The sequence below is a fragment of the Nipponia nippon genome, unplaced genomic scaffold, assembly GCF_047370975.1.
Source record: "Nipponia nippon isolate SJK-2023a ecotype South Korea unplaced genomic scaffold, ASM4737097v1 scaffold_57, whole genome shotgun sequence".
Lineage (NCBI taxonomy): Eukaryota > Metazoa > Chordata > Aves > Pelecaniformes > Threskiornithidae > Nipponia > Nipponia nippon.
Window position 1 is genome coordinate 185,796 of NW_028262377.1, and position 13,686 is coordinate 199,481.

Genomic DNA, 13,686 nt, shown 5'->3' on the forward strand with positions numbered 1-13,686 from the left:
CTGTTTGCAGATTTAGGAGTGCATTGTTTAATTAGTTCACTTTTGAAAAATTACTTTGGCATATGTAAGTGATAGAAATTTATTATCTAATTTGTCAGAGCAGTTCGTTGAAAGTCTGAAACTGCCTTTGGTTCATGGGCTTGGATGCTTGATCAGGTTCCTCTTATTTCTGGGAAAAGCTATAGCTATTTTGCATGATTTTTGCAACAACGCATTGCAATACGTAAAAATGTGGGCCAGCAATTTGTCTGACATTACAATATGCAATGCTGACCTGTTCATGTGTCTAAGTATCTAAATATGGATGTTATTTCTTGGCTTATGTGCAGGGATATGCGATCAAAATTTTTGGTTTGAATTTTCTTCTAGACAAAGGGTAAATTGGCAAAATACAAATAGGGGAAAACCTCACATAAACTTTTCTGTTGCTCGACATTTTCAACCATTTTAGGTGACTGGGTTTGTGTAAGAAAATTTAAACTATTTACTTGAAATTTGCAATTTATTTTTGCTCCATGGGAATTACCAATGAACATAAAAGAAAAGGATGAGACCTTTTTTGTTCTTCAAATTACCAAACTGTTGTTTGCATCAAATAAAGGTTCCTTAAATATACTTACTGTTTAATTATATTCTGAGCAACTTTCTTGTAGTATTTTATATTAAAAGCTAAAATATCAGCAATTTTCTTGTTCTTGTTGTTAATGTAATTAAGTTACTTTGAAGAAGCAAAACAAGAGTAGCTTCATGTGATATTTTCAGTGATAAAGGCTGAGAATCTTTCCATGATATAGCGAGGTAAAAGCAGATCTTCTTGATGTGCCTATAGTCACAAATCAGATATAAATCACGGTATTTGTTTTGCTTGTTCTCTGCAAAAAATCTTGGTTATATTATATTGATTATGTAGGAGTTTTTCTTTTATGAGAAGAAAAATTGAGGTTTAATTTGATTATATTTAATGAAGGTCTTTTTTCTTAGGTGAGGCCCCATGGCTCAGTTTTTAAATTAATCAGAATATGTGGTTGGGAAAATGCATCAATCATAAATTTCAGATTCCAAACATTTATAGTAACAGAAAATTACATGCTGTGTTTTACAACTGTACAAAACACCTTAACTTTTTAATACAATAAATTGAGTTGGCTAAAATTTCAATGCATATGTTCAAAAGCAATGACAGTGAAATCCAAAAGCAGTCCCCTGACACTCTGTTTCATAAAAGTGAGGTTCTTTGTGCAGCACTGCATTTATTTCAATTGCTGATCTTGCTACATTTTACTCTGAGTACTGCTATATTTTTTGTCAAGTATCTTGCAAGACTAGACTGCTCTAGCCTTTTACTGATTTTTATAAAGATGAGAAGTCAGTGAATAGCAATAAGGAATAAAATAACTTGTGGCTATAGTTGCTGCAGCAATTGGATAGCTTGAGGAAATCATTGATATAGATGTAATGTGAGTTCTCATGCTTCTTGGCATCTTTGGAGAGTGTGTGTTGGGTATATTCCTTGCTCTCTGTCTGGATCCTTCAGGGTGCTCTTTGGAAATCTCTTCCCTCTGTCAAAAAATGTTTCTTGCTTCTAAGAGTTTTTGTGCTATTGTAAAATCCTTTTTGAATCTGTGCTGCTTAGCCATGGGCAATGATGACCTCTACTACATCATGGAATTATTCAGTTGCTGTGTCCAGATTCTTCTCTGACCCACCAACCTGGCTGGGTCCCATTTCTCAAGGCCAGAGCTAAGGACTGGAATATAAACAGGGAGCCTGAACCTCTCCTTTTGTTTAGCCCGAGGCTGAGAGCCTTCCCTTTGTGCCAGTATTGGGGTAGATAAGGAAAAATGATTTTGAAAGATGTGTTCAATCAGGTTCTATGGAATGATATAGGACATACTTCTTCCTAACACTACTACTCTCCCTCCCGCCAAATCCATTGCAACAGAGAATCCTGTGGGCGCAGTCCCTTGGGCGGTGGTGAGGGGATCTCAGTCTCCTGCTCTTTTTCAGGTGTGTCTGTGTGAGCTGAGCTCAGGAGTTATCCCTTCATGGATGTAGTCAAAAGGTGAGGGTAAGGGGCTCAATAGAGGGTTATATCCTGTTTATAGGATGTAGCTGTATACCCTTCCACAAACTTTAAAGCAGAGAATGGGAAAGAGGAAGGCCACTGAAGTACATGGACGACTACTCAGGTTATTGTCATCAGCATTCATTTCAATGGTGTGTTTTTCAGCTGATGATATGGCATTGAGATAAAAGTGGAACTTCTGTCTTATGAGCAGATGTACTTTCCTCATACCTTAAATACCTCTTTGAGAAAAGGATTGCAATTTCCCTGTGTTTCCCCTTCTGCTCTTAAACCCCATGCAACGCTACAGGCTTGGGGAAGAGTGGCTGGAGAGCTGCCTGGCAGGAAAGGACCTGGGGGTGTTGGCTGACAGCCACCTGAACATGAGCCAGCAGTGTGCTCAGGTGGCCAAGAGGGCCAATGGCATCCTGGCTTGTATCAAGAATAGTGTGGCCAGCAGGACCAGGGAGGTGATAGTGCCCCTGTATTCGGCCCTGGTGAGGCCCCACCTCGAGTACTGTGTTCGGTTTTGGGCCCCTCACTACAAGAAGGACCTTGAGGTGCTGGAGCGTGTCCAAAGAAGGGCAATGAAGCTGGTGAAGGGTCTAGAGCACAAGTCTTATGAGGAGTGGCTGAGGGAACTGGGGTAGTTTAGCCTGGAGAAGAGGAGGCTGAGGGGAGACCTTATTGCTCTCTACAACTACCTGAAAGGAGGTTGTAGTGAGGTGGGGGTCGGTCTCTTCTCCCAAGTAACAAGTGATAGGACTAGAGGAAATGGCCTCAAGCTGCGCCAGGGGAGGTTTAGGTTGGATATTAGGAAAAATTTCTTCACCAAAAGGATTGTCAAACATTGGAACAGGCTGTCCAGGGAAGTGGTTGAGTTCCCATCCCTGGAGGTATTTAAAAGAAGGGTAGACGTGGTGCTTGAGGACATGGTTTAGTGGTGGACTTGGCAGTGTTAGGTTAATGGTTGGACTTGATGATCTTAAAGGTCTTTTCCAACCTAAACGATTCTATGAAAACTCTCCAGGGCACAGAATTATTTGGAGGAGTATGATGCTGGTGGGCAAGGGACTCTGATCACCAAGGACTCAGATATAAAGAACATAGTGGAGCATTTTAAGGGAGAGCACAGTGGAAAGGATATAATTAAATTTGCACCCTAAGGGATAGTTGAAAATTTTCAGCTTTAACCAGTAAGCTGTTCATCACAGGTAGTCATGTGGCCCTTTGCACTGTAGTGCTTGAGTGCTATACTGTAACAGTAATTAAATATTTTAAAAGGGTGTTTATTTTCCAAACATCTTTTTAAAGTAGGGAAGTACTTTTATCCCCTCTTTTTTCTTTTAGTTCTTAATCTAAAATAGAGCCTTATCTTGCATGAGTGGTTGTAGTAGAATTAAGCTGTGAGTCTGTGCTGTTGTAGTTACAATGACATGGCTATCCAACAACAAGAAAGAAGACGCTCTTGTTACAGGGTAAGAGTGTATTTTATTTGATTTAGCACAGAGGTTGTTTGAGCTAATCCAGAAAAAAACTGCTTTCCTTCCTGTATATATGTCTGACACAGGAGGTTTTATCAGTGTAGTTATAGCAGTGACCCAAAATGACTTGAGAAAGTTAGACAGTAAGCTGGTGATACATAAGGGAGGTAGACCCAAAACCACTGGAACATCCTCTATCAAATGTTCAGAGAAGACACGTAAGGAAGGTGAGCTTGGCCTCTGTGGAATAACAGCAAGACTGGATATACTAGTGTCGTGGTTTAACCCCAGCTAGCAACTAAGCACCATGCAGCCGCTCGCTCAGTCCCCCACTGGTGGGATGGGGGAGAGAATCGGAAGGGCAAAAGTGAGAAAACTCATGGGTTGAGATAAGAACAGTTTAATAACTAAAGTAAAATAAAAATAGAACAGTAGTAATAGTAATAATAACAATAATAATAAAAACAAGTAATAATAGTACACTAGTAATACAAAGCAATCGATACACTGTACAATTGCTCACCACCTGCCGATTGATGCCCAGCACGTCCCCCAAGCAGCGATCGTTGCCCCTCCCCCGGCCAACTCCCCCCGCTCATATACTGAGCATGACATCATGTGGTATGGAATAGCCCCTTGGCCAGTCTGGGTCAGCTGTCCTGGCTGTGCCCCCTCCCATCTTCTTGTGCACCTGGCAGAGCATGGGAAGCTGAAAAGTCCTTGACCAGTGTGAGCGCCACTTAGCAACTACTTAGCACTACTTAGCAAGAACCAAAACATCAGTGTATCATCGACATTGTTCTCATCCTAAACCCAAAACACAGCCCCATACTGGCTACCAAGAAGAAAATTAACTCTATCCCAGCTGAAACCAGGAGAACTAGTCATCCGCAAAATAAGAAGAGTCCAGTAGGCAGTTAATGTCTTCTGTGGCTAAAAAGGAGTGAGGGGAGGGCAAAATTGAGCTGTAATCTGTAAGGTTTTAGTTTTAATGTCAAAATGAAGATGTGTGGCAATTCATTAGTGTAGAAGTTCCAGAATGTGGGGAGTGGCTAAACTTAAATTTCTAAACAGTGAGAAGTGCAAAGTTAAGATTCATATCCCCACCCCAAACAAGTGGCACTGTTCCCTCTTAGACCCTTGTGTGTTCTTTTCTATAATGTGGAAAAAGTTGCATTTTAAAATACAAGGTATATATAGAGATTACAAATATGAAATTGCATTAACTGCAGTTTTGCTTATACTTTGCAAAATATTAGCACACAGAAATGGAAAAGACAATATTTATGGGAGGCTAATTTATGCAAAAGACTTCATTAACATAAACCTTAGTTTTGAAATGAACTTCAGGGGCAGTTTTTCTTCAAGCACTTGTTCATTTGTTGCAATAGATGTTTGTGCAAACAGGCCATTTTAATGTCATGTGTATTTTAAAGTAACCGTATAAGCAAACTGATATGGATTGTTTCCACTGTATTAACTGTCTCCTCTAGTTATGGAAGTAGCAATTCGGAGTTTAGGTTTCTAAATGCTTTTGAATCTTGATGGTTTGTTAGTTAATAGGAAATTACACCAAAATGTAAACCATACATCTGTTTTCCATAGTTTGGAAAGCAAAGATAAATCATTACTGAGAAGATAACAGAGTTTGTCAGTGTTGGTTTTGATTTTATGGCAGGAACAGCCTCTCTGATCCTGGAAGGCTGACCTAAGCATCACCAAGCATCTCCTTTTCCATAGCTACTTGTTTGAAGTTACCATATCAAGCCAGGTGAAACTAATCTGAACACACTAATTGTTGTGTCAAAATATAGTTGTGCTGTCCATATTGAATGGATCTAATAAAAGTCCATAATGATGTTATGGTTTTTGATGTTTTTTTTTATGTTCAACCTCTCTTGAAGGCATTCTGGTGATGGATGCATCTGCCTGATTCAGGGAGATCTATTTGACTTGCAAATTCAAGGCAAAGTGATTTTGGATCCTTCTAAAGATTAGATTTGCGTAAATATTAGCTAAAGTTAAAGGCTGTTCTACAAACTTGAAACCACCCATCAAGTTATGAACAAAAAGCAATGCTGAACTTTGAATCAAATCTGTGTCTTGCTGTTCTTTTTTTAAGCCATATGTGAAGAAGGGAAATACTATATCCACTAGATGTTTGTAGAACTCTTTCTACTATATATGGCAAAACTCTTTGAAAAGCTTCCCAGATTAAAATAGAATATGGGAGGAGGTTTACAGACTAATTCATTTTTAGCTAAGATTCTCTGGCTGGTTTTTAACTATATTATATTTTGTCAAGAATTGCTTGGTGAGAAACAGGTATCTTGATGGTGATATCTGATGATATTCAGTAACAGCTGAAGATTCTCAAATGTCTTCTCCAAGAAACCTTTTGATAATGGCAGTCAAACAAAAACAAGCATATGTTCTTCCTCCAGCAAGCAACTAGTAAGTCATGAACAGCATTGCATAGGTTTGGAAAAGCACTGAAGAAGTGGTTGTTCGTGTATGCAGTTCTTCAAGATGACTTGTTGATGAATTGTTCTTACAGCTACTCTGTGACTCGCCCTTCAATTTCACTAATGTGGAGTTTATCAGCATTGTGATTCCTTACAGTGGAACAAAGATTGGGTTAGGACGACACTTTTCTTGTGTGTTTTTTTTTGTTTGTTTTAATAGTTGCGGCAGCTTTGAGAGTATGAGTAAGTGATGTCTGAAGAACACTGATGCCTATAGTCCATTTCAGGCATACTGTATATGCTGATCACATGCACTGCTAAAAATTGAGTTATTCTGTTGATGAGGACAGTTTTTCAGAAAGCTTGGTTTACTGGGGCAATCTTATTAACTTGTGGAGTAACTTTTTAGTAAAGTTACTTTCTCCTTTGCTATTTAAAAAGCCATGCAAACTAGAGTTGAATGTAACTAAAGTGGAAGCAGGAAAGTAAGTACCAGGTCTTAGCAAACTTATCAAACAAATTGAAAAACTGAAGATGATCATACATGGTTTTGTAGATGCTTTCAAATGGTTTTGTGTTCTATAGTCTTTTAATCGTTTTTGAAAAGTATCCTGTAAACTGAAAAGGCATTAGTATGGGTTTTATAACCTAATGTTTGTTGCCATGTGACTGGATTATTATGGTGAACTGGATTCTCTTAAGTATTTCTTTACTACCCTGAACAAATAAATAGTACATTTATTATAAAATATGGAGCTATAAAAAAAGGAATTTAGTAAGATGTTTCTAGTGAAGATTGTGTTGCCCTGACTCAACATAAGTAATGAAGTAAAATAAAAATTAACAAGTTCTTGACTGGAGTCACACAGTATATAATATCCCTGAATTTCTTCGGAAAGGATTTTAAGTTAAATCTTTTTTAAAAAGGCACTTAAATGGGCTGACTTGCTGAACATACCTGAGAATTATAGAAAAATAATTTTCTGATCATTAGTTTCATTGCTTATAGGCAGTTTTTATGGATGTAGAAATATGTGAAACCAGTAATATATGAGATTTTTTTTTAAATTTTTGTTGCTGGAAACTATTTTCTCATATTAAGGCTCTTCTAATTCCAGTTAAAGTTGTTTAAGGGGAGGGGGCTAAGCTTGGATTAGAAAATGGGATATTAGTGTAAAAATGGAAATAAATTTTAGAAAGTTATGTTAGTGATATAGCAAATGCAATTAAAAAGCAAATTATCATCCAGAAGATGATTTCTTGGAGGATTTGTGTGTGTGTAATTGGCAGGTGATTTCCTCTCTATCTAAATAATGTAGTATGACTTGGGAAGGAGAGAGAGGCACTTATGACAAAGTCATTTGTTCTGTTGTTGGAAAAAGGTTAACAGTTTAGTCCGATAATCTTAAAATCTGTGCAATAGGTTCTTTGATAAATAAAGATAAGACATCAAATAAACAAAACCCCAAGAAATACTTTTGAATTAATTTGGTTTCCTTGTGTCACATGCAAAATATTTTGACTGTAAATCTCCTTCATACTGACTGCATATGGGCCTAATCATAGTTTCAAAATGTGATGAGAATTGTGTGATGATGTCTAACTATTTACCTCTGTGGAAAAGAAACCTGATGTGGTCCAGCTTGATGTTTGTCTATATTAAATAAAAATCTTTCAACTATGCTTTGTAACAAAATCAGGCAAAAATTCGGGTTGCATTATAAAACTACTAGTAGGAGGTAAGAAAAAAATCTGAGGCAGAGGTTGGGATGTCAATGATTTGATCTGTATTTAGGGATAAGACCCCAGAGATTCTGCCACAGATTGTCTCTACCTAATGGAAAAGGGAAGATTACTGTCTTGTGTACACTAAATAATATGAATGAGAATGAACAGAACTGTTTATGAGGCATAACGAATCCTTAATTTACCTACACTGTTAGAAAACCTGTTGAATTCAGAGGATGAACCGAAATAAGACTAAATTTTGTGGAAATAGAGCGAGGATGTCTTTTTACAAAGGAAATTCACCGATTTGGATTTGTTTATATGCCTGACAAAATATTTTATTGAAGGAGATGTGTATGCAATTTATTATGTTAATTTCTAATCGCAGTGTGAACAATAAATGCAACTTTAGAAAGGGCTGTCAAATACATTCAAGTATATCTAATTGTGATGTTATTTTTTAGTGGATATACTGTAAGCAGTTCCTGAGAAAGGACTGTAGTGTTGGGCCCTTATTATTATCTTCAGGTTCACATTTACTCTTCTTCCTCTCCATTAATAGGTAGCATAGATCAGTCAGTGTTAAAGGAGTTGCCTCCTGAGCTCCTGGCAGAAATTGAATCCACCATGCCACTTTGTGAACGTGTGAAAATGAACAAGCGCAAACGTAGCACAGTTAATGAGAAACCAAAATATGCTGAAATCAGTTCTGATGAAGACAATGACAGTGAAGAAGCTTTTGAATGTAAGTAGTACATCGTTCTGTTCCTACTCCTAAAGAAGGCTAATATTTTGCTTTTACAAAAAGATATACTTTTTTTTTGTTGGCTACCCTAAAACATATGAAAACAAATTTGCTGTCCAGACAACTACTTGGCCAAGAACCTTTTTTTCTTTTAAAAGAAAAATTACTTGATTTCAATTTGTCACTCAAGATGAAAAGCAGCTAGTTGTTAAATTCCTTTCCCTAATTACCTTATGGGAAGTCACTGCCTAGATTTTTTTTTAGTTGTGCAATGAAACATTTTTAGCCAATCAGATTAAAGAAAATATCCTGTAAAGCAACTCAGAAAACTTGCACAGAACGCTATGCAAAGAAAAATTTCAGTAAATATATTTTAAATTATTCTGAGTTTCATTGATAAGAAAAGCAAAGAATCCCATCTTGAATTTTTCTGGCATGATACATTAAGAATGTTAGTGCCCAGAAGTTTCTTAAAATATTTCTTCTTCTATTATTTCCATGGTATATTGCTTGAAAAACTGGAATTATTGCCGATGGTTTCTCAAAATAGCATTTGCTGATGATGCTATTTTTGAATCAAGTGATTTCAAAGGAAGAGAGGAAGCTTGTAGTTAGACTTTTGCTGTGCAATCAGGTAAAGTTCATAAGTGTAAAAAAAATTGTTATATGCCTCTAAGTTAGGAAGGGATTTCCTACTTGCGAATAAGAGTGTCGTTAGTTTGTCTTTGTGGTGGTTCAGTTAGCCAACACTGAAAAGAAACTCCATTAAAATGGAATGAATCAGTTCAGTCTGAGTAACATCTTAGCTGTGTTACCTATGCAGGGCTACAGAAGTGCCTGTTGCTGTTAACCTGAGAAGGCATCTTGCTTATAATGATTTTTTTCCAAGTTTAGCCTCTTTCAATCTTTGCTTATCTAAACATCTTACTGAACTTCTGTAAAACATAACGTTTTGCTTCTTAGTCTTTCTTTGGGTCCAAAAGAGAAAGATTTGTTTGTCCTGCTTTTTTAATAAGTTCTCGTCCAACAGATATGCAATGCATATGCACACATACACATAAAAATTATAATAGCAATACTCCTGATCTTTATCAAAGAAGCAGAAAAGAATGTCCTTTTGTTTGTTTGTTTTTCATTTAAAATATAACTGAATAATGCTGCTTTGACCGTGAGTATGAGATCTTGTAATCAGATGATTTGCTTCATTCAGGATTCTATATTCTCTGTTTACCGTATCATTTTGCCTGTTTATGATGTTAATAATCTGGAACAGTGAATTAAAAAAAGAATAAGTAAAGCACAATTATTTAAGTTGGTTGGGAACGGAGAGGATTGTTAGGAATTTCAGAGAGATCTTAATCTACCTATTAGCCACAGCGGTTGTTGAAATTCTTAAATTCAAAGTAAAGCAAATTAAGGAAAACTTTCACAGTAATTATATGCTTTAAGGGATTCTAGGTTCACTGTATCCACTCAAGAGATCTGGCCATCATTCTAAATAATTCATTGAGGACATCTGGTTTAAAAATAAATTATAATATTTCTCAAAGGATACTGTAGAACTGAACTGAGTTAAAACAAGAGACAAAATGATCAAGAGAATGAAAGATTTGTGACAAGTACACTGAATAGATTTGTACTGTTACAAATATGTATTTCAGAATTCTTTTGGTTGTCTAAAATTGAACTTTAAAAAATATGAAATAGTGATTGTTATCGAAGAAGATAAATTTGTTTGAGTATCTCATGAAGAAGGGGCATTCCATTAAATTAAATGATGAGAAATTAAAAATTGATTAAATCATTCTCATACAATAAGTGCTAAATGTGTTATTGCATAAATGTTTGGCACAATTCAGAAGGAAATTGGGTGTTTATATTCCAGATAGTCTTTTTTATGTATAAATTAATAATAACTCTTGAAATATTATTAATATTTACATATTTAGTCAATTTTATCTACTTCAAAATAAACTTTGTAGAGCAATGACTGATTGTGAATAGCTGTTCCCGTGTTCATCTTATTTGCCTTGCAGAGCCAGCACAACTGTGACACATTCTGTTTTGTCGTGTAGCATTGATAAACTGGTCAATTTAAATTTCTGCTGGAAAGCAATATTGGAAGTTACTTTTCTCATGGAGATGTAGCTGGGGTCAGAATTCGTCCTACAGAGCTTAAATTGATACTGACGATTTGTAAACTGTGGAGACAGATTTCATCTACCTCCACAGAATACTATCTCATGGGGGGAAAAGAATCAGTTAAGATGTGTAAAGTCTTTTCCCATAAACCCCCTACTTTCTTCTCCAATATGCTCACTTCAGGTATCCCAGACAGCTCTCCATTTCTTCAATCGCAGTTAACTCTCAACCATTTTAGAACTGACAGTGTTAGTAGCTCAGGCGTCATGAACATGACTGTACTACCTCCAGAAGCAAGTCTGATCCATAAGCAGAACAGCTCAAAGCATGAACTAAATTATTACCTTAAACACTTGGGCCACCTCTGTGCAGAAGTTTCGTATTATGTTTTCAGAAGTGGGAACCCTCTAGGGTGCAGTGCGGAGCATTAGTATCACCACAGGTTCAATGTTGTTGTTTTTATTAGTTCTGAGCCTGGGCTGACTATTGGCTATATCCTAGTACTATACCAGGTGTGACTATATCCTGGTATGTTTCCTATGCTTCTCAATAAACTGGGGTTGTGGAAAGAACTTGTCAGTTCTGTTCCAGTTCTGTATGAATGCTTGGAGCCATTTTGCTCAGAAACAACCCTATGTATAGTCATACCTCTCTCAACTTCAGGAGACTTTGGTAGAGACACAGATGTCAGGGCTGTTATATGCAAGTTCTCTGCTAGTCTAGAATGTAATGTTTTGGAGCCGTTTTGATCTTCACAGCACAGTCTGTGTTAGACATCTCTTTGCTAGCCCAGTTATCCTGTTACCTTAGATAATGGAGAGTTGGCTGATTTCATGGATGAAATTACCTCCTCCTCCATATCCTTTTTCTGTTACATCTTAGCCCCCTCTCCCCTTCAAGACTGTCTTTGAAAACAACAGAGAACTCTCAATTCCACACACACACACACTTTATTTCCACCAAGTCTCTGTTTCTGTATAGAACGTTTATCCCAGTTTTTCAACGTTCAGTTCTGTGGGGCTTTTTGGTCCTGACTGAAAACTGGTTATAATAACCTTCTGTGGTATATACTCGCTGCCTGGTCTAGAATTGTGACTCCAGCTTTCTCCTTTACACTGAATTTCCTGCGATATATATCAAGACAAAATTTTAGTTGTCTTGGCAAAACAGAATATCTTTAAGCAACTAGGTTGCCAAGTCTCATTGGAACTTGCTATGTTAGATGGGCAAAGCAATCACTGAATTGGAACATGGACACCCAGTAATAGTCGCAATTTAGATAACTGAAGAAATTATCTCAATGTTCTCTTATGAAAGGATGAAACTGATTTTGATTTGTTCTACTTTCCTTACTTTGTTTAAAAGGACAAATGCCCTGTAAATTTGTATTTTTAAATGTTTGCTGGTGTCTTTGCCAGTTTCAGGCACAGTTTTCATGTAATTCAAAAGAAATTGTTAGAATAATGCCATAACAGAATTTTATGATAGTTTTAGAGTGTTCACTTGTTCTACAGAACATCTATACGATAGTGTTTAACTTGCAAATGTATAATTTTGAGCTATTAAAAGTAGAATTTTTGTACTTATAAGGAAAATGCATTTCATTTCTAGCTTCTCGTAAAAGACATAAAAAGGATAGAGATGAAGCTTGGGAGTATGAGGAACATGACAGAAGAAGTTCTGGTGACCATAGGAGAAGTGGTTATTATCATGAAGGAAGGAGGACTTCTGGTAGTGGCCGTTACCGTAATCGCAGTCCCAATGACTCTGATATGGATGATTATTCTCCTCCTCCTAGCCTCAGTGAGGGTAACTGATTTTTAAAATTTTAATTTCTTCCATAATACTAGTGCATTTTTAAAGGATATGTTAAACATTTTAAAATAAACATCTTTACATGCAGTATTGAATATGAGCGCAAGAAATGTAAACAATCCTTTATTCTCTTAATTAGTGGCTAGAAAAATGAAGAAAAAAGAAAAACAAAAGAAGAGGAAAGCTTATGAACCTAAACTAACACCTGAAGGTAATTTTAGAGAATTTATTTTCTACAGTTTGTATTTTCTGTTTTATATATAAAATAATTATATATACATTTATTTTTTCACCAGAAATGATGGATTCTTCGACTTTCAAAAGATTTGCTGCTTCAATAGAGAATATTTTGGAAAATTTAGAAGACATGGATTTTACAGCTTTTGGTAATATGTCAGAAATTTTCAAAATGCTTCCCCCAATTAGAAACACAAGAAACAAAAAAAATTGTACCTCAGTATTTTCAAATTTCCTTCTTTGTGATTTAATTGCATGCTACGGTATACTGCATTTATATGGCTTCTATCTTGAGTGGAGGCCTTTTCCTTTCCAATTTCATTTGCTGCTGCAGGAAGAAGATCCTCCTTCTTGTTCCCTGTAGAATCCAAAAGGGACATAGAATCATAGAATCATAGAATACCAGGTTGGAAGGGACCTCAAGGATCATCTGGTCCAACCTTTCTAGGCAAGAGCACAGCCTAGACGAGATGCCCCAGCACCATGTCCAGCTGAGTCTTAAAAGTGTTCAGTGTAGCAGAGTCAACCACTTCCCTGGGGAGATTATTCCAATGGTTGACTGTTCTCATTGTGAAAAATTTACCTCTCGTGTCCAATTGGAATCTCCCTGGAAGTAACTTGCACCCGTTACCCCTTGTCCTCACCATGTGACTCCTTGTAAAAAGGGAGTCTCCATCTTCTTTGTAGCTCCTCTTTAAGTACTGGTACATGGTGATGAGATCACCTCTAAGCCTCCTTTTCTCAAGGCTGAACAAGCCCAGCTCTCTCAGCCTATCCTCATATGGCAGGCTTCCCAGACCCTTGATCATATTAGTGGTCCTTCTCTGGACCCCCTCCAGCCTGTCCACATCTTTTTTGTATAACGGGGACCAGAACTGTACACAGTATTCCAGGTGTGGCCTGACAAGCGCCGAGTAGAGAGGGATAATGACTTCTTTATTTCTGCTGGTGATGCCCTTTTTGATGAAACCCAGCATCCTATTGGCCTTCTTGGCTGCAGCAGCA

At 36.9% G+C, this 13,686-nt stretch overlaps 1 protein-coding gene across 3 annotated transcripts in view; it reads left to right on the top strand.

The window, feature by feature from the left end:
• LOC104014471 (nipped-B-like protein) overlaps positions 1-13,686 on the top strand; it is a 224,644-nt gene that overhangs the window by 164,005 nt on the left and 46,953 nt on the right. Inside the window, exons 3-6 of one of the 3 annotated variants that reach the window (XM_087735449.1) lie at positions 8,305-8,487; positions 12,241-12,438; positions 12,584-12,655; positions 12,741-12,830. The exons of 1 other annotated variant lie outside the window; for it this stretch is intronic. In XM_087735449.1, the coding sequence (XP_087591575.1) occupies positions 8,305-8,487; positions 12,241-12,438; positions 12,584-12,655; positions 12,741-12,830 (543 nt within the window). The remainder of the gene's footprint in view (positions 1-8,304; positions 8,488-12,240; positions 12,439-12,583; positions 12,656-12,740; positions 12,831-13,686) is intronic. One more of the 3 variants, XM_087735450.1, reaches the window with a different exon arrangement.